At 37.7% G+C, this 20,449-nt stretch overlaps 3 protein-coding genes across 14 annotated transcripts; 2 read left to right on the top strand and 1 right to left on the bottom strand.

Moving 5' to 3' along the window:
- The first annotated feature begins 434 nt into the window (after positions 1-434).
- On the top strand, positions 435-1,481 carry LOC141649447 (uncharacterized). Its single transcript, XM_074458137.1, has one exon. The coding sequence runs from the start codon at positions 435-437 to the stop codon at positions 1,479-1,481; it is 1,047 nt and encodes a 348-aa protein (XP_074314238.1).
- A 1,896-nt stretch (positions 1,482-3,377) lies between these two features.
- On the top strand, positions 3,378-3,785 carry LOC141649446 (uncharacterized). The gene has a single exon (XM_074458136.1). The coding sequence runs from the start codon at positions 3,378-3,380 to the stop codon at positions 3,783-3,785; it is 408 nt and encodes a 135-aa protein (XP_074314237.1).
- Positions 3,786-9,845: 6,060 nt separating this feature from the next.
- On the bottom strand, positions 9,846-20,449 carry LOC141647827 (protein STRUBBELIG-RECEPTOR FAMILY 3-like). Of its 12 annotated transcripts, XM_074456173.1 has the most exons (17): positions 20,068-20,339; positions 19,704-19,850; positions 18,366-18,498; positions 17,967-18,038; positions 17,833-17,881; positions 17,261-17,326; positions 17,090-17,161; positions 16,936-17,001; positions 16,750-16,815; positions 15,815-15,871; positions 15,286-15,728; positions 14,610-15,046; positions 12,928-13,199; positions 11,729-11,867; positions 11,388-11,524; positions 11,149-11,305; positions 9,846-10,549 (listed from the first exon to the last, which is right to left on the bottom strand). In XM_074456173.1, exons 7-17 carry the CDS (start codon positions 17,140-17,142, stop codon positions 10,472-10,474), a joined length of 1,905 nt encoding a protein of 634 aa, XP_074312274.1. In that variant the 5' UTR covers positions 17,143-17,161; positions 17,261-17,326; positions 17,833-17,881; positions 17,967-18,038; positions 18,366-18,498; positions 19,704-19,850; positions 20,068-20,339; the 3' UTR covers positions 9,846-10,471. The 12 variants fall into 12 exon arrangements, with proteins under 12 accessions (XP_074312274.1, XP_074312279.1, XP_074312268.1 ...); XM_074456178.1 differs by lacking the exon at positions 17,833-17,881 and having other exon boundaries at positions 14,610-15,025; positions 18,366-18,482; positions 19,995-20,411; XM_074456167.1 differs by lacking the exon at positions 17,833-17,881 and having other exon boundaries at positions 19,995-20,404.

The following is a 20,449-nucleotide window of genomic DNA, read 5'->3' as shown; positions in this document are numbered from 1 at the left end:
TGGTTGAAGTGTTTGTGGGGCAGAAATTTCCAAATAAAGTGAAATTTCTGGATGAAAATGGTAAAGTGGTAATGTTGGACGTGGAGTATGAATGGATGCCCATTATATGTTCCAAATGCAAAGGAATGGGACATGACCAGGCAAAGTGCAGGGCTACTCCTGCTGATGGGAAAAAACCAGCTGTGATAAAGAAAATATGGAAGCCTGTGGTTAAACCTTTGGCTCCAACATCCAACCAGCAAGTTGTACCTGCACAGGCCACTGCTATGACTACTGAGGGAGAATGCACTCCTGTGTCCACTCCTATGAGCTTATTTCTTCTGCAGGTACTACCCCTGAGAAGTCTTTTAAGGATGTTACAGTGGGAAGTATGAATAATGTGAGACCTAAAGAAGGTGTAGGTCAAAATGGTAACCCAAAATCATCACATAATAATGAATAATTTAGGGTTTTGGAATGTTCGAGGGCTCAATAGTGTACATAAACAAAATACTGCTAAATGGTTTCTTCATAATAAAGATGTTGGTTTATTTGGTTTAGTTGAAACTAAAATAAATGGTGCAAATGTGGGTAATATTTCTAGCACTATGCTGGATGGCTGGAGTGTCACTACCAATAAAAATTATCATAAGGGAGGAAGAGTATGGCTCCTATGGAAACCCAATCTGTTTGATGTGCAGGTGTTACAATATGATGCTCAATACATTCATTCTAGTGTAACATCTAGAATCACCCAACAGCAATTTTTCTTCACTATGGTCTATGCTTTTAATGAGGGAGTGGATAGAAGGGATTTATGGAGGAAGCTGGAGCTGATTGGCACCCAGTGGCCAGGAGCCTGGCTAATTGCTGGGGATTTCAATACTGTTATAAATCCTGCAGAGAGACTAGGTGGCAACACTAAGCAAGCTGATATGGACGAGTTTATTGATTGTTTAGCTAATTGTGGGATGATTAATTTGCCTGGAACTGGTGCTTTTTATACGTGGTGTAATAAGCAAGATCCTCTGACTAGGGTGTACAGCCGGCTTGATAGATGTTTGGCAAATCAAGATTGGCTCAATAAGTTTCCTGATATGGTTGCTCACTTTCATCCTGCTGGACTCTTTGACCACTGCCCCTGCACTGTGAGTAACATCAAACTGGAATCAGGTAGGAGAGCTAGTTTTAAATTTTTCAATATGTGGGGAGATGCCCCGTCTTTCCTTCCTACAGTGCAAGAGGAATGGAACCAGCACTACCCTGGTTATAAAATGTTCAATGTGGTGAAAAGACTAAAAAATCTTAAGGCAAAACTTAAGGAATTGAACAAGGAATGCTTCTCTGATATTGAGAATAAGGCCAGTATTGCAGAGACGGATCTACTTTATGTCCAACTGCAGATAGAGATGGACCCTCAGAATGCTACTTTGATTCAAAAAGAGATTCAGCTGTCTGATAACCTTAAAACTCTCAGCAAAGCCAGAACCAGTTTCTTGTAGCAGAAAGCAAAAATCAGATGGTTGGAGGAGGGGGATAGCAACACTGCCTACTTCCATGGTGCTATAAAGAAAAGATGCACTATCAATAAAGTAACACAAATTGAGGATCAGAATGGAAATAGCTGTGTAGAGAGCCAAAGTATTCAGGATGCTTTCCTGGATTATTACAAGCAGCTTTTGGGAAGTAGTAAATCTACTTAACCAGTCAGGAATTCTGTAATTAATATGGGAAGAATCTGCAGTCAGGAAAATCACATGATCTTGAACTCTCCTATCACCAATGAAGAGATAAAGAAAGCTTTTTTTGACATACCTATTGACAAAGCACCTGGCCCAGATGGTTATACCAGTGGTTTTTTCAAGAAGAGTTGGAGTATTATTGGTGATGATATCAGTGAGGCTATAAAGGATTTCTTTGCAACGGGAAAGTTATTAAATCAGCTGAATGCTACCAACATCACATTGATTCCTAAGTGTGATAGGCCAACTTCTGTGAAGCACTTCAGACCTATTGCCTGCTGCAACATGATTTATAAGGTGATCTCTAAACTTATTTGTAATAGACTGTCCTTGGTTTTACCTGACATTGTTGGTGAGAATCAAGGAGCATTCATTAAGGGGAGGTCAATTATTGAAAATGTTTTAATTTGCCAAGACATTGTCAAACTATATAATAGGAGGGCAGTATCACCTAGTTGCTTATTCAAGATTGATCTACAGAAGGCATATGATACTGTGGAGTGGGGATTTGTTGAACAATTATTCAGGGCTCTTGCTTTTCCTGACAGTTTCACTCAAAGAATTATGGCTTGTGTGACATCCACTTCCTTCTCCTTATGCTTGAATGGAAATAGTTTTGGGTTTTTCAAGGGACAAAGAGGCCTAAGACAGGGAGACCCAATGTCTCCTATTATATTTACTCTATGTATGGACTATCTTACAAGAATGATCAATTATGCTACAAGTAGATGGCCGTTTCAATTCCATCCTCTTTGTAAGGGTACAAGATTAAACCATCTCATGTTTGCTGATGATTTGTTGATGTTTTTCAAGGGAAATGCTCAATCTATCATGCTCTTAGTCAGAGCTTTTTCATCCTTCTCTAAAGCTACTGGTCTAACTATGAATAGTACAAAATCTGAGGTGTACTTTAATGGCATGACTGAAGCACTTAAGCTAGACATCATTCAAGCAACTGGTTTTGTTGAGGGGTCTTTGCCTTTCAGATACTTAGGGGTTCCAATAAAAGCAGGCAGGTTGACAAAGAAAGATTGCAATATTCTTGCTGAAAAAATGGTGAATAGAATAAGGAGCTTAGGTGCCAAGAAGTTGTCCTATGCAGGGAGAGTTGTCCTCATTAATTCAGTACTCAACACTCTTTATTCATATTGGGCTAGCATTTTTCTGATACTTAAGGGTGTAATCAAGAGAATTGAGGCCATATGCAGGAACTATTTATGGGGTAGCAGTGCTGATTATCACAGGGTCCCTCTTATAGCCTGGGATAAGGTTACTCTACCTAAAGATGAAGGAGGATTGGGCATTAAGCAGGCAGAGGTATGGAATACAGCCACTGTAGCTAAACTGGTGGATTGGATCTATGGCAAAGCTGATAGGTTGTGGATCAGATGGGTCAATCAGATTTACATAAAAAACAAGGATTGGCATACCTATTCTCCGCCAAATGATGTGTCCTGGACTTGGAAGTGTATTTGTAAAGTGAAAGAGATTATGAAGCATGCATACATTGATGGCAAATGGTCTACAGATCCTAAGGGGTACTCTATTAGGAGTGGCTACGAATGGATGAGACCTAAGCAAGCCTTATAAAGTTGGAAGAGCCTTGTTTGGAGCAAATGGAACTACCCTAAACATGCTATGATTAGCTGGATCACCATGAATAATGGATTGAAGGTTAAGGATAAGCTATTCCAGATTGGTTGCTGCACTGATAATAGCTGCTGCCTATGTGATGCTGCTGTTGAAACTCGGAGTCATCTGTTTTTTGAGTGCTCATACAGTAGGCTAGTTATTGCTGCAGTGGAGTCCTGGTGTGGATTCAAGGTTGCCGTTAACATATCTGCAGCTACTACTGGTATTGTTCCCAGGCGTGCACTGAAACAAGAAGTACATTCCCTCATATGGACAGCCTGTGTATACTGCATTTGGAACCAGAGAAATAATGCAAGGATGAACCTTGTCCTGATAAAACCAGACATTATTGCTAGCAATATAAGAGAGGAAGTGAAGAGAAGAATCAGATCAAAGTTGAGCAAGGAAACTACACGAACTGATAGAATCTAGCTCAGGAAATGGGGCATAGCAGTGGACTGACCTGTGTCTGCTAGTTGTTCTTGTTAGTGTTGAATTTGTATTGGTATTGGTACTGCAGTGATACTCTTTGTAACAGGAAAGTTTTGGCTTAGGCTAAGGCTGGACTGTCCATCCTGTATATTTGTCTCTTTGATTAATATATTTATCTCACATTTCACCAAAAAAAAAAAAAAAAAAATCCATACAGCCTTAGATTATTGAATCAAGAAACTTTCAGCACCAGCATTCAGTTCCTTATAGGTCTTGGCAGCCTCCCTTTCTTTCAGAATCAACTTAGTATTATTAGGATGCAATTTCACTCTAGTCTGAATATAATATAAATACTTCCATGCCCTAATAGCATTATTTTCCACATCATCAAAAAGGGTTTTATTCAACTCTTTCAAAGGTTTCTTCAATTATTTCAATTTCATGGCAATCTTAAACATTTTAGTCCTCTTCCAATATGTATTCTTTGTTGTACATATGGGAAAGTAGCAAATTGCCCTCAAACGTTTGGAGCTATGTACAGTTTAGCCCCAAACTTTTTCAAATGTACAATTTGCCCCAAACGTTTGAGATTATGTGCAAATCAATCCAACTTTATAATTCCGGCAATGCTCCAACTATAACCACCCTCCCCACCACCACCAAACAAAATCTCCCCCCCACCCCCCCCCCCCCCCGTCGTTATGTCCCACCCTAAGTCTCTTCTCCCTTTCAAACCCCAACCTTAACCAAGAATCCAACCAAATCTCTCCAACCGTGTGACGTATAATTTATAATGTAAAAGCAAAATTTCCACAGATGGATGTTTGGAACAAAGTAATTGATTAATTATCGCAGTATATTGAAAAACAGAACAAATTACACATAAACTAGAAGAAAATGTACAAAAATTGGCAGATAGTATGTATCTCCTTCTAGGGGGACACACCCAATGAATAAGATCATGAGCTATACAAGTTTATTACAGTGTTTGTGGGTTGGTAAGTAGTTGTAGTATACAACAAATTTAATTGGTGCAAATAATGCTAGTTATTTGTAAAACAGGTGTATTTTCGTTAGTTGAACTGCACCTTCAGTTAAACTAACGTTGATACAATTTATAAATTATACTCTGTAATGAATAGATTTACAAGTGAAATCTGATAGGTGAGGTTATGGTTGGAGTTTGAATGAGATGGGAGATTTAGGATGGGACATGGGTTGGAGGATTGTGTTTGGTGGTGGTGGGGAGGGTGGTTGTAGGTGGAGAATTGATTAGGTTGATTTGCACATAGTCCCAAACATTTGGGAGCAAATTGCATATTTGAAAACGTTTGGGACCAAATTGCACATAACCCCAAACGTTTGGGGGCAATTTGCTCCCCGTTGTACACAAAGTAAAAAGTCATCAACAGTGCTCCACATATTTTAATACTTGAAGCTTTTCCGGCCCGCCACAAAATTAGCCTTGTCTTGAATATTACAGGGTTAATGGTCAAATAAGCCTTCATTGAAAAAATGAGCATAAGTATCACCAGAGGCTATTAACCAATCATGGTTAACCAAAACTCTGTCTAATCTAGAAAAACTCCCTAGTTTCTTGATCCTGTTTATAGTCCATGTATAATAAGAACCAACAGCAGGTATGTCTATAAGGTCATAGAAGTCTAGACACTCTTGAAAAGCATTCATTTCCTCATCAGTGGATTGGCCTCCTAGTCTTTCAGAAGAAGATAGAACACAATTAAAGTCCTCATTAAGCATGCAAGGACCCTGAATATTTGCGGTGCACACACAAAGATCCTTCCATAAACACTTCCTCTCATTCACACCATTAAAGGCATATATCATTGTATAATGAAATTTAAACTGAGAGTAGATTTCAACTAATACTGCCTTATGAATCATCTGGGCACTATAATAAAGAAAGTTAACTTGAAACAAATCTACCACATTACTCAAACTCTATCACTTTTATACCAATTAATATTTGTAGACAAAGACCACCCATCACAAATATTTGTATAAACTTTATTTAGAGAAGAAGGTTTTACCTTCATCTCAAGGAGGCCAAATAGACATTTGTACCCACTCCAACCCTAGGTCTAGTATTATTTAAAGAGAGAGGGTTTTTTGTCAAAAGGTACCTAACATTTAGGATAGTTTGCGTCAAGGTACCTAACATTTTAATATATGTACATGGCACCACTCCCTTAACAACGTGCTCCATTTCATGACATAGCATGTCTCCCTTAACAACGTGCTCATATCACCAAGGTACCCCTCCCTTAACAACGTACCACCACTTTGTAATAGTACCCCTACCTCAACAACGTACATATTACCGTTCATCGCAGAGTACAACTCCCTTAACAACGTACATCTGACCGCAATACCTCCCATCACAATTCCACATTCATAATCAACAATAATAATTAAACTCATCTCGTCATAATTACGCATCACAGTATAATATAATTTCTCCCTTTCCAACAATTCCAACAATATCAATATGTAAACAATTCACTTCAATATATCATTCTCCATATCATACAACAACATACACAGATCATATACGAGAGTTGAGTAGGATTTATCCCTACCTAGCAAGCAAAACAGCTCCAATAAATGTAATTCAAATACAACACCTAACATAAATAATAATAACATACAAAATTACCCATTATTCTTCTTAATAGATTATATAATTAATTAACTAATTCCGACTCAACGCTACCCAATTACTAATTATATTAATATTAATTATATAAAACATTAAGTGATTCAATTAAATAAAAACTCGTCCCAAACCATTGGTCAATTCCCGTCTCAAAAACTCAAGTCAAATCCCAAACATACTCGTCCTAAACTATCCAAATCGAACCCTGTGACCCACAACATAACTCATGCCAACACCCCTCAAAACATCCCTTAATTCCCGACCAACCAGGCCCGTCTAAAGCTAGGCGCTCTATGTGCAACGGCACTGGGCCTCAAAATTTTTGGGGCCCAAATCTTGGTTGTCCATAAATAATTGAAAAAAAAAAAGCAATGGAATTAGGCAACTCAAAAGCACGCTGCGGGAGTGCCTCAAAGCGTTGCAAATTGACAACGAATTGAGAGGTCCCGGGTTCGACTCCCTACACGGGAGTGCTGCGGTTACCTGTCATCCTAAGGGATGTCTTACCTGGCACACGTGGTTTGCAGGGTATTGCATGTGCCCGGGGGGATTAAACCCCTCGTCATCAAAAAAAAAAAAAAAAAAAAAAAAAAAAAAAAAAAAAAAAAAGCACGCTGCATGTAATTGTGTGTCTATACTCTATTCCAATACTTCAAGTATTCAATCAATTCAATCTCCTTCCTAAAATACTGAGTAAATTAATTTTCTTCCTAAAATGATTAAATTTGCTCTTTAGTTTTCCCATAAATTCATCCAATGTTCCTAAATTTGAAATCTTTATATATGATTTATCCCATATCAATTTCCCACCATTCCAAGTTTACAATTAGAGAGTTTGTAATCAAAATTTTACTATATTGTTTCGATTGTCAAAAAAAATCCCAGATTTACCCTAAGTTTCAAAGAGATAGAAATATAGGTAATATTTTTTCATAGTTTAATGAATTGTTCTGTTATGGGGATAGTCGATTTCTTGTGAATCTTATCTTTATTTTTCTTTTATATGATTGTCTTAATTTTTATTTGCTTTATGAATTTGCAGCTATTTTCGGAAGATTAGAGGATTTTATTTTGTCGGTTTTTGTTTCACGCCGCCGCAACGATAGTTTTGCAATTTGGCTTCAATAGGGCAGTTTCTGTATTTTGTAAATCTTGGGGGCCTCGTATTTTTTTTTGCTCCGGACCTCCACTTTTCTTGAGACGGCCCTGCGACCAACCACGACTCAACCACCTCTGCCGCCTGCCTCCACCGTGAGCCCACCACCACCTGCTGCCTAGCCACCCACCGGCACTAGTAGGACCACCACACACGACCTGACCATGCTCTAACCGCTACAACACATGACACCAACAACAATGTTGCAACACCAATCAACACCTCATTCGCCACCAGCATCCACCACCACCGTGGTCACCTCTGACCCACGGTGGTCCTATCAATATCGCCCTACTCTCGGTCAGGGCCACGACGATTCAAGGTGGTCCCTAGATTTAGTTAACACTCGGTTATAGCAAGACAACAACAACCACCACGACTTGTTTGAATTTCGGCAACCACCACACCGAAAGCCACCCCTGGCCACCCACGACCACCCAACCTGGTCGACCAACCACCCTGATACCAACCCCAGCCCAGGTCTGGTCCGAGTCAGGCGCGTTAAGGGCAAAAACCGAGTCTTATCTATTGTTTAACCCAACAAACACCACCACAAAACCCCGGTCAAACACCTCATCCCTAACGGTCAACGGCGGTCCAACGTGGGTTTGGTCACCCCCTGGTGTCCCACGGTCAAGGTCACGGTCCTAGCTAGTCTAGAGGCAGTCTAATTTACGAGTTTTTTATAATTATAAGATGCATACATTATATTGTGAGACGGTTGTATAGACTACCTTGAGACGATAATTGCGCTGAATCTAATTAATTCCCCCCCCCCCTCTGTATAATATTATGTCAATAAGACTTTAGGGTAGGTCAGCCTTGATTATATAGTATTAAAGTAGATAGGATGTGCTTTTTCACATACGAAATTTATTTTTTCACATACGTTTTTTACAATTTTACCCTTATCATTTTTTTCATCTTCCTCACTCAAAACCAATTATCCACTCATTTCCTCACCATCCACCGGCCTATACCCTCCCTCCGACCTACCCCACCCTCTGGCATATCCACCCGAGTCATGTTCAGACATTATAAAGGCTAGCTAGGCTTCACAAAGATAAAGCCTTCCCCACCGATTTTCGTCGACACTAGAACACAGGAACAATTTCTGGGCATGGTTAATTGGTTAAAGAGTAGAGGATGTACATCATTAGGACAAATGAAAAAATGAACCTAATTTCATTTACATTATTCTCGCACGAAGACGTCAAACAATGCACACTCAAATGTTCTACAAAATTCATTAACCAATAAAAGCTAAATGGGAGAACAACAAATTGGGGAAAAGCATCGGCAACCGAACACAATAGCCATTTTGATTGCATCACCTTTCTCTACATAAAGCGATTGAATTGATAAGTAAATACTTCATGCCCATGGATTACATTTAAATTAAGCGTAAAAACCCAATTGTTGTATGATTTATAGAACTTACATATGGTAGTTAATTGCACCTCCATCATTAATCGGAGATTAAGATTCATTTTTTAAGTGGAACAATTAGATTAGGTTTTTCTTTTGGCAAAAGGGTATTAGATGGAAAGTTAATGAGAAAATGTATGTGAAAGTGTAAAATCCGTATGTGAAAAAGTAATTCCGTTATTATTATTATTATTATTATTATAAGATGCGCTCAGCTTTCATTAAAATAATAATAATAATAATTATTATTATTATTATTATTATTATTATTATTATTATTATCATTATCATTATCATTATCATTATCATTATTATTATTATTATCGTCATTTATTATTATTATTATTATTATCATCGTCATTTATTATTATCATTATTATCATTATTACTATTACTATTACTATTACTATTACTATTACTATAGAATCAAGGGGAGAGATTGAAGAATTAGGATCAATTGCCGGAGAATATCAAGGGGAGAGTTTGTCTTACCTATCAAAGAATCAAGGGGAGAGTTTGTTGGTTTGTTGTAGAATTAATAACTAAAGGAGGAAAATCATTATTAATAACCGATATTGTTGTATTTTTTGTAGTAGAGATTGAAGAATTAGGATCAATTACCGGAGATCTCGCCATTTGTTCCTTTTTTTTTTATGTTCAATAGTCCGAGCTGAAACCTTAATTCGAGAGAGATTTTCCTCTTTTTCTCGTATCTCTAGATACAAGTTGATGTTTTTTAGTCGGGGTTGGGTAATTGGAAATTAGAATACAAAAAGTAATAAAATGTGTACAAAATATCCGCGAAAATAAACTCCAATATTATATATGTTGTAACAAAAAAACCTCAGCTGTGCCCCAAAAGTTAATATCGACATCACAAGTCAATATAATAACAGCAGTGATAAAATGATAATTCAATGAATGATGTGACGACATTTAGAATTATGAACATAAATAATGGTACAATTGTACAAACTATCGGAGAAAACTAAAGTTATCAATTGAACCATATCCCGGACTCTTGTAACTTCATCTTATGAGACTGGAATAATTACAAATTAAATGCCCGTAAATATAGTAAATTTACCCAAAGAATGATGTTTGTGCAACAAACTGTGCAACGCATTTCCATAGCCAACAACTTGCTGATCATCAAAGGATAATGGAAATGAAATTGATTCTCGCTCTCCAAAACGTGGTTCAGCCCCAAGTGAAACACACAATTTGGTAGAGCTTTCAAAGTTAATGGAACCATCTAGCTGCTTAAGCAGAACTGACAAAACTTCTTCAAGTTACAATTGTCTTTAAATTTCTGCTGTCAACATTTAACATTCGCTCAAGACTCCGAAAGTTTTCCCGATGTGTTATCAATCAAAGCTATTCAGAAACAGCAAATCTATAGCAGCATGGACCGAGGAAGGGCAATCATGGTGAACCTCTTAGTAACAAGTATTGGAGGTCTTGCACAACTTCAGACATCAACGGCCGGAATCCTGGCTCAGTCTGCAAAAATTAGCCTTTCTCAGTCAGAATTCTCTGAGGTAATATATGCACCAATTTGCTACGCATCAACTAAAAAGTGCTCGAAGCTAAGCTAGACAGTTGTTGAATTGTCATTTGTAAATCTACCTTCATGGTTCCATCCCTCATTCATTCATTGGCAACAATGCTAAACTTTTTACCATTAATTATATAGAGAAAATGTTAATATTTGATGTTTGAAAACTACTATTTTCCCTGATATCATATTAAAATTGTTTGAACGACCAGTCATATAAGAACATAACACAAGGGATGGAGGAAGTAACTAACAAAAGCTACAAGTATCACTATCCGTTCGGTGTTAGACATGGAATACAACCATGGAGTATAACTTTAGACGAGTAGTTCTAATTTTGTGACTGATATTCTCAAGAGGAACTTTTAGCCCCATTAGCTAAAATGTTTTTCAACCCTTCCTAATGTATAACAATCTATGATTCAAGAATATGTCCACCGCTTCAATTTTGTTAAATGTTGGTTCGGCAATGTATAGACGGAAAAAGTTCAATGTCGCATTTTACATATAACAATGAAACATAAACAAGATGGTCATACTTCACCTGTACACATCGAGATATAATGTCAGCAAAGTGAGATAAGGACTTAATTGGATACTCTCCATTAAGGGAAGGATCAACCATCCTTTGTAAAGCATCAATATCGTATAGCTGAGGAACTGCCCATCTTACCAAAATCTGTTCCCCTCGACTTCGTGTCCTGAACATGATTCCAAATGAACATAGAATGAGCGATCGGTTAAAAAAAGTGTTTTTAACGTCTCAATTATAACATATCTCACCTGTCATATGACATTCGACCCGTCAAAAGTTCCAACATAACCACGCCAAAACTGTAGACATCACTTTGGGTAGTATATATTCCTGACTCAAATTCTGGGGCTCCATATCCATAGGCTGATAAAAGGTGGCCGGACAACTGAGATAGGGAAACAACATTTCAGACAAGGCCATGATTGAGAGGAAGAATTTAATATTCTCGCTAAATTAATTTCAACAGAGCAGTTTTATACTCTGAAACCACACTCACTTTGACGGTTCATATTAGGCCAAAAATTTGAAACTTTCCATAAAATAGCCTGCCCTGGTGACCAACACTCACTTATTTTGCTTTTTCACCTACCTGGCTAACAGATTTAGATGCTATCAGAGTTGCCAAGCCACAATCAGAAACTTGCACATTGAGTTCGTCATCAAGAAGAATATTTGCAGATTTGAAGTTTCTGTGGACTACTGCTGGTTCACAGACTTCGTGCAAATACCTGTTTCAGACATGAAAAATACATCATCATTAAGTGACTAACAAAAAGTTGAATGCTTCGACGTTGGACAAACTCCTCAGACGAAAGTCTTCTTTACATGACAACATAGCAATCACAGTAATATTTTCACGTGCAGGAAGCCTTGTGGTGAAGTCCAAGACTCGTAGTACACAGAATTCTTAAGAAGTCAACAAAAAAAATGGTTGTAACCGAATCACAGGATGATTTAAATTAATCGTAGAGCAATAAATCACATAGGTCTCAAATTCAAATTCCAGGTCGCATTGTGGTTCATTGATTGTCATGTGAAAGCCAAATGTGTGAAAGCTTACATAGGGAGTCTAGCTGCTAAGAACTCTCAGATTGGAGGCAGTTGTTACAGTGTAGTGTAGATGAAAAATAAAGGAGAAACGAGGGAAAATGAAGGCAATGATGGGAAGACAGAGAAGTGGTGAAGGAGGAATTCTACAACCATACGAGGATATTGCATTATCATAGGAAGAACATGGTAACTACTGGAAATAGGAAATGAGGGAAAATGAAGGCGGTGATGGGAAGACAAAGAAGTGGTGAAGGAAGAATTCTACCACCATAAGAGGATATTGGATTACCGTAGGAAGAACATGGTAACTACTGGGGGAATAGTTTCATGCCATATACAACAACATTACCCCAGTGCCTCAATGGCTCCCGCAAACAAGGGCGTCTAATGCGCAAACAAGGGCGTCTAGTGCACTGGGCAACCACAGGCGGCGGAACCGGGCCTCTGGTTTTGGCCACCAATTTACAAGCTTAATTGATGAAATTCAATACAAACCTTGACGTATAATACACTTGTACATTCACATTTGGGGCCTCATTCCATTAAATGTGGGCCATTGGATGACACCAAAGAGCAAATATGGTGCATTGATAAGGAAAAGAGCATCTAACTTTTTCTGTAAATAATTTACCACAAGTGACTTTTTTTTATCAATAGGACAATTAAAATCCACCTGTTTTATCAATTTGATAGTTTGGCCCAAACAGAAGAGCTTTCTCAGAAGTCAGAACTACTTACTCCAGGGCTCGTGCAGCTCCAAGTGCCATTTGTGTTCGTTTATTCCATGTAAGTCTCTTTCTGTACTCATCATCTTGGTGCAATGCATCATCTAATGTTCCATTACTACAATACTCATAGATCAATAGTCGTTGGCCATGCTCCGAACAGTAGCCCATGAGTTCCACAACATTGACATGCCGAATCCTGTCGATTGTGTTTACAAGCTCAAGAAATTCATGGTCTTTCATTCTATTGGCAATACCTTTGTCAAATTTCTTGATTGTCGACAGCTGCACATACACCCAAAGAAAGAATTCAAGATACATAAATTATACTCGCTCCAGCTCATATATTGTCTTCATCTGAATTTGGTCAGTCAATATTGACTTTGACAAACATTTACTCATATAATACAACCACAACGTTTTACAAATGGTAACACGAAAATGGGTAATTTGTCAAATCAAACGTGACAAAACTTCTGCATTATTTGTGCATTATATTGAGGACATAACTGTTAAGGTTGGCTCTTTGATCGTCAAAGTCGAATGAGAATAAATTCAGGATGGACATAGTACATAGGTAAGAAATTCTAATATTTAAATTGCCACTAAACCACAAACCTTCCCCATCAAACACGTTTACACAAAGGAAAAGATGGAAGATACCATCCTCATATCCACATTGCATCAAAAGAGGCTCCCATTCAAGCGAGGGCAAGGGTGTATTATAGGCAGCATTTTTATAGTAACAATGAACAATCATCGACTACTAAACAACAAAACAATCAACTACTACTTCACGGTAAAAGGGCAAAGGATTCTAAGTTGTGTTTCCATTAACTCCATCACTTAATTTTTATTGAGGGAAGACATGAGATAGAGAGAGGATCACCATTTTCTAATGTTAGGATATGAGTTTGGGGCAAAAGGAGAGGAATGAAGACATCCACTTGCCTTCCCCTACGATAAACTCAATCTTTCTACAGAGGAAGTAATTTGGAAGAAAAAAGCATCTCCATCTATTCTCCCTTTCCATCTTTCTCCCTCCTTAAGCCCCCACACCATCCCCCTCTATTGTTACTTGAACAAATGTGTGTATTCCAATGTAAAAGAGCTATGATTTGCCGCCTTAAGATATGGTAAGCCAACAGAATCACAAACAAGTGAATAACGTTTCCAGAACCCAAAATAAAAAGTCAAATATATTGGCCTTCAATTTTTTTTATTAACTCCAGTCTCCAGAGTATATGCCAGACAAGACATATATGGGATGCCCTCAAAAATAACACATCACAGTATCAAATTTCTTTACACTGTTCCGTGACTGAAAATTGCAAATTTGCAATTCAAAGTTGCTTGGCAGGATACAGCACACTGGCTGCTTTCGGATGAAACATAAATAAAAATGCATTTAAAATTGCATCAAACACAGTTACTTCACAAATGAAAGCATCTTGTACACAAAAGAAAGAACACACCCATGCAGAAAGTAATGAACCCTCAAGACAGACAGCATTACTCCAGATGTAATGAGGATACCAGTCTAACCCTAACTTAAAAGTTAAAGCAAATGTAAATCACAAGAGGTGATATATGCAAGAAAGCATATTTCACATGCGAGTGCTTCTTCTAGACTCTCACACAAACCCAAAGCTAAAAGTTTAGCTTGAATGTTGAAACTCGTAATAAAACTCGTACCTTGCCATTTGGAAGTTCTGCATAATAAACAGTTCCAAGCATGCCGCTTCCAAGAAGATTATCTTGTGAAAAGCTGTTGGTATACTCTTGAAGAGAGGCAACTGGGAAAGACCTAACTGACGTCAATGGAAGAGGTTTAGTGGAAGGTCTTAGATCAGTATCTTCTGATCTAATGGGATTAACAATAACTTTCTCAGAAAGAAAAGGATGTGGTGGTGGTGGCGGCGGTGGAGGAGGTGGAGGGGGTGGTGGTGGTGGTGGTGACATCATAAAATCAATGTCACTCAAACTCATATTGCTGTCAAGGTTCCTCAGTGGCGTTGTGGACCTTTGTGAATATAAACCCTCCTCATTTTGTAGTTTTGGAACTGCAGCAATTCTTCTTACTGGTGCTTGATGCTCCTCATCTTTAATATCTACAACAGCATTTTTTTGAGCTGATAGCAGAGGAATCTCATGAGTACTTAATTTGTAATTAGATAAGGGTAAAAAGGCATGAACAAATTAGTAGCTTAGTAACTGAATAAAATTTGAAGCATACCCTTTTCAACATCATTATTGATCTGACTAAAAGGCCCGTAATCGCGGTATCTCATGAACTTAATTTGTAATTAGATAAGGGTAAAATGGAATGAACAAATGAGTAGTTTAGTACTGAATAAAATTTGAAGCATACCCTTTTCGACATGATTATTGAGCTGACTAAATGACCCGTAATCGATAGGGTTATCTCGCATGCCCACATATGGTTGAACTTCATGTCTCGTGGTAGTACGATAGTACTCTTTACTTCTACTAAAACACCATGGCATGCAGAGCAATAAAGCCAAAATAAATATTATAAATCCAATAACAGAAGCGATAGATATTCCAACTATCCTTTTCGTTTTTGAGGACTGAGTCTTTTTTTGAGTATTAGGTTCCTGCACTGCAGCGGGTGGCACGGCCTGTCTTCCAGGTTTCTGTCTGGAACCAGAAGCAGTGCCAGAACTAGAAGATGAGCCAGATCGAGGAGGTGACTTTGCCGGTGGCCCTTGAAAAAATGGAGAAAGTTGAATTGAGGGAGCTGGGGGTGAAGCCACTGGAGTAGCAGATGTACTAATATTATTTCCGTCACCACTGCATGGAAAAACTATGCTTATATAAGTACGACATACACAGAGAGTCAGATATATAGATGACATAAATAAGAGAATTCCAGTCACCTCTTTGGAGGTGAAGCCATCGGAGCAGCAGATGTACTGAAATTATTTCCGGCACTCCTGTATAGGAACATTTACTAGTATAAGTAGGAGATGTACAGAGACCTAGACAATATAACTAAGAGATCCAGACACCTATCCGAGAACTACTAGTCAAGGGTTTGTTTGGATACAACCACAGGAGGTAAAGGGCGCAAGGGTAATTTGGTAAACGGTGGGGGAATGAAGCAATGCCATTTTTCTTCTAAACCTTACTTATGTTGGAAGAGTTTTAATTTGGCTTCTAAGATTCATTTCCAATCTACTTTGCAAGCCAAACAAGGGAAACAGCCCCCTCCCTCTCCCTCCACTCCTAGTCGCTCAATGCAGATAAAGGGTAAAGGGTAAACATTACTCCATATCCTTTCATCCTAGCAAATGGTTAACATTACCACTAGACAATGCGAGTGATGGCATATATAATACATCAGTCAAGCAGGTCAAGTGGATCAGGCCAATACAATTCACAACAACATTAGTGAAACTTACTAGCAAAAAAGGTATATGTCTCACTCTCTTAGTACATCACTCTTGGACATCAACATTGCGCAATGTGTTTCATTGTTGTAAAGTTAGCATGAACGTATAATATTTAGGCTGCAACGAATTGCAAATGATTTATTGTGGTCTTGAAGGTACTTTTAAGTCTGTAACTGAATTTTGAGATGGTATGCGGCAAATTTATGACATGGTGACCGAGATTTGGCAGCAACACCCAATTCCAAAATTAAGCCTCAACTCGAAAACTTAATGCCACATGCATGACTCCACAAGTTAAGTGGCAATTTGGATGTCATTATATCACACATAGCATGCGATATTGTGATGCAAGTGTACTGCATTTAATATAAGCAAGACTGGAGAAAGAAATATGCAAAATAAACTCCTGAAGCTCTCACTTGAAGCTGGGGATAGTTAGCAGCTTCTGAGGTAGAGACCCAGAGAACAAGTTGTTTTCTATATTCCTGCTCAAAAAAAGAAGGAAACATAATACGTTCAGGAATACCCAACATAGCAAAAGCACATAAATTGACAGAAAATATTCACATGAGTTGTTCAACATATATAAAGTTAAAGAAGAGTACAGGTCTTGCAGAGGAAGATTCTGAAGCACATCAAGGGTTCCAGACAGTTGATTGTTCTGCAAGTGTCTGACAAAACAAAGTTCTTCGTTGGCAAAAGAAAAATCTTGAAAGAAGGGAAAAAGAAAAAGGTAAAAACTTTCCAATTACCACTTACAAGATAGAGAGAGCGGACAAATTCTCCATTGAAGGAGGAAGCTCTCCACTCATATTATTCCCTGCTAAATCTCTATACATAATAATAATAATAATAATAGTTTTCAGTAAAACATGCGTAAAATAATATTTCTGATAAAGCATCACATATGATCATTTCTGTGGAACTTACAAGGTTTGCAATGAAATTGGCAAGGTTGAAGGAATGTTCCCTCCAATATTGTTATTGCTTAAATCACTGTACAAAAACAATGGCTAACATGAGACAGCCAACTCATAGAGTGCCAGTCCTGAACAACTCAAAAGTCAGCGGACAAGAGATGTAAAATAGTCTTCTTGCAGAGTTGGAAAGAATACTGACTGAAGAATATACAAGATAAGCTGAGGGAATGTACTAGAAAGGTAAAGGGAGCTTGAGACAGAGTTAACACTAACAAAAGGAACTAAGTTATCACGTGTCTTCCACTCAAAGGACCTCAACTATCGAAGATTCTAGTTGAGAAGCTTACGATCTACTACAGTTGTATTTCTGTTGACTCTTAGTTATGAAGTATTTTAATCGCCACCATTTTGTCGCTTACGTGAATACAGAAGTATCTATATCACCTACCTCCATTACATATTCCCTCCTCTTACACACTCTCCCTTCAAAACTTTAGCAATGGTTGGCGACAAGTCAACAATTGAACCCTACCATAATTAATGTCATTTAGTAATTAGAAAATAAATGCAATTGCAACCTACTTCCACTGCTGTAATATGCATCTACAGCTTGTTCCAACAAGGAGTCAACCTAATACAATAATAAAGATACAAGCCTTAACAGCGTCAAGTTACATTGCTGATATTAAAAGAATAGAGGAGAAAGAAATCCTTACATTGTTTGAATAGATGAAAATGATCCTAGGCTATCACCTAGTTCACCTCCTAAATTGTTGTTAGTGAGAGTTCTGTTACATAAATTAAATTAGATACAAGTACAGATGAGATTGTGAGAAGCTAACAGTCCATACGCCATACACTATGTTACTCAGACTCTTTATCTGACCTCTTGCATCTGTGTTTGACACTCAACCATGGTATGACACTTGGAACATTTCACGTTAAGTGAAACACCATGATGTTTTTTCATAAATAGTCAGGTCTAGCATTAGGACATAAACCCATGTCTAATCATTCTAATTAAGTCTGAGTAGCATAGTGTATGGACTGTTAGCATTAGGAGATACACCTATGTCTAAGCATTAGGACATATTGTTGACAACACTGGAACTTACATAGAAATTATGTTATTTGTAGTATCACATAAGACGCCTTGCCAAGCGTCGCCACATGGATCGCCAGCAGCACTAACCCATCCCGGGATATTGGGAGAGCCAAGTGCAGCATATAAGCTGTTAATAGCAGCAACTTGTTGAACAAAAAAATTCAATATTTTTTATCAGTCATGTGCATACTAATTGATAGCCAGCATCACAGACAACCAAGTGCAGCGAAAGAGACGTGGAAAAATTGTTACAGAGGTTATTAAGATAAGAGAAGAATTCAGAACCAACATGGACAAGGCCATATTCAATATTTGTATGGGCTCTATACAGTATACACAAACAACACTACCCTGGTACCTCAAGGTAAAACCGTGAAACAGGTTGGAGGACCGGTGGTGGGTTACTGGTCGTGTAGGTTTGGAGAGAATACGAGTCTGCTTTATTGCGGATTTGAAGAATATGGGTTTATAAGAGTTGGGTTTATACAGATGTCAAGTTGGATTAGGATGTATATAACGTTTAAATACACATCAATTAATGATACTCCTTGTAAGATTTGTATATTTTCTTTGTTTTGACCATTATAAATACATAACTATGCTAGATTCATAATTATTTACTTTAATACTTCCTTCATCTATGATACTAAAATAATTAAAATCGTGTATATTAACTTGAAACATAAAGAGACTTTGTCTCCTATTTCTATTGAAGCGAGAAAATAGAATGTAGATATAAATAAAACAAATTATGAATATCAAAGAAGTTCAAAACCCTGAACATAAATCGTGAAATAGCGTAATAGCCTATTACGCTATTTCAAGGGTTCCATGTTCTCTGGTCTCATTCTTCATCGCGCTCTAGTGTCTAGTCCGACTGTTCCTTTTGGGACTTGACTGGGCCGGTGACAAGGATGATTACGTTTCCACCACTGCTTATCTTGTTTATCTTGGTCGGAATCCAGTTTCTTGGTGACAAGGATGATACTCACAGAAGAATTCACCGATCTTAGACAAGTCATATGTAGGTAGCAAATATTGTATCCTTTTCTTGTTGGGACGATACCCCTTGAAAATGAGTAGTGAGTAGCACAATATTGGATGTTTTTTTTCTTACTAAATTTAAAAAGGCGGCAATTAATTTGGGAATAAATGAGGGCGGATAAACAGGAAGGAGGGAGTAAGAGTGTTTAATTCCGAGTTTCAGACACATAACTGGAGAATCCAACAGACGAAAGTTAAGCAATAGTGGTACAATGAATTAGTACGATACAGTAGGAGAAGTTAGCAAACATGGTGTCATTATGAATCAAATGAAAATACACAGGAGTAATAATTAAAGAGTTACCATCAGTTGGATTAGTGGCCCCGTAGGCGAAATGATGCAGACAAATGAAGATAAAGACCAAGATAGGGTGTGGCCACAGTTTTGAACAAGGGCAGTCCATATCATTTATCCTCCAAACCATTCATTCAAGATTCCGCCTTGAATTGCCTGAATTTCACAATTCAAATAAAAAAATACTGTAATCAGACAGCAAGCAACCTAAGATCCATGGCAGTAACAAAACCAATGATTAACAATATAATTCACACACTTAAAATAATGCACATGAAGTAATAAATTAACAATGATTACTTGAAATCATAGCAAACACAGCAGAGAAACCGGGTGGGTGGGTAAATGGATCTAAGGAGATACAGATTCTTACCACCAATCAACAACTGAAACAACCATACATACCAGCAGTAAAAAATAAAAATAAATAACTATTACTAAGTAGTATGATAGATGAACAGTGAAGGAGATTATTATCTGGAAATGTTTGTATGAAAATAGCTATAAAAGGAGAAAGAGCTGGAAAGAAACAAAGCAAACTGAAATTTTAACTAAGAAAGAGCTTGTCTCGCTCAAACTCTATTGCTCAAAACCGACATTAGCTTCACTAACAAATTAGTTTTTTTTTTTTGGGTTGGGGGGGCTGTCACTCTGTCAGCCTGTCCTTATCTTTTATCTTTTTTTTTTTCCCCGGTTAGTTGTTAATTGGTGTATACTGTAGACTTTGGATCTGCTTTCTTAATTGAACGTGTTGC

This window comes from Silene latifolia, chromosome 3 (assembly GCF_048544455.1).
Source record: "Silene latifolia isolate original U9 population chromosome 3, ASM4854445v1, whole genome shotgun sequence".
Taxonomy (NCBI): domain Eukaryota; kingdom Viridiplantae; phylum Streptophyta; class Magnoliopsida; order Caryophyllales; family Caryophyllaceae; genus Silene; species Silene latifolia.
This window is presented reverse-complemented; position numbering and strand designations above follow the sequence as displayed.

Excerpts from the sequence above, each read along its gene's own strand:
- LOC141649447 (XM_074458137.1), top strand. The coding sequence starts at position 435 with ATGAATAATTTAGGGTTTTGGAATGTTCGAGGGCTCAATAGTGTACAT.
- LOC141649446 (XM_074458136.1), top strand. The coding sequence starts at position 3,378 with ATGAATAATGGATTGAAGGTTAAGGATAAGCTATTCCAGATTGGTTGC.
- LOC141647827 (XM_074456167.1), bottom strand. The coding sequence starts at position 19,824 with ATGGTTTGGAGGATAAATGATATGGACTGCCCTTGTTCAAAACTGTGG. Across the intron at positions 16,816-16,935 it reads AATCTTCCTCTGCAAGACCT|GAATATAGAAAACAACTTGT; the intron begins GTACTCTTCTTT and ends TTTTTTGAGCAG. Across the intron at positions 11,868-12,927 it reads GGAGCTGCACGAGCCCTGGA|GTATTTGCACGAAGTCTGTG; the intron begins GTAAGTAGTTCT and ends TGTCTGAAACAG.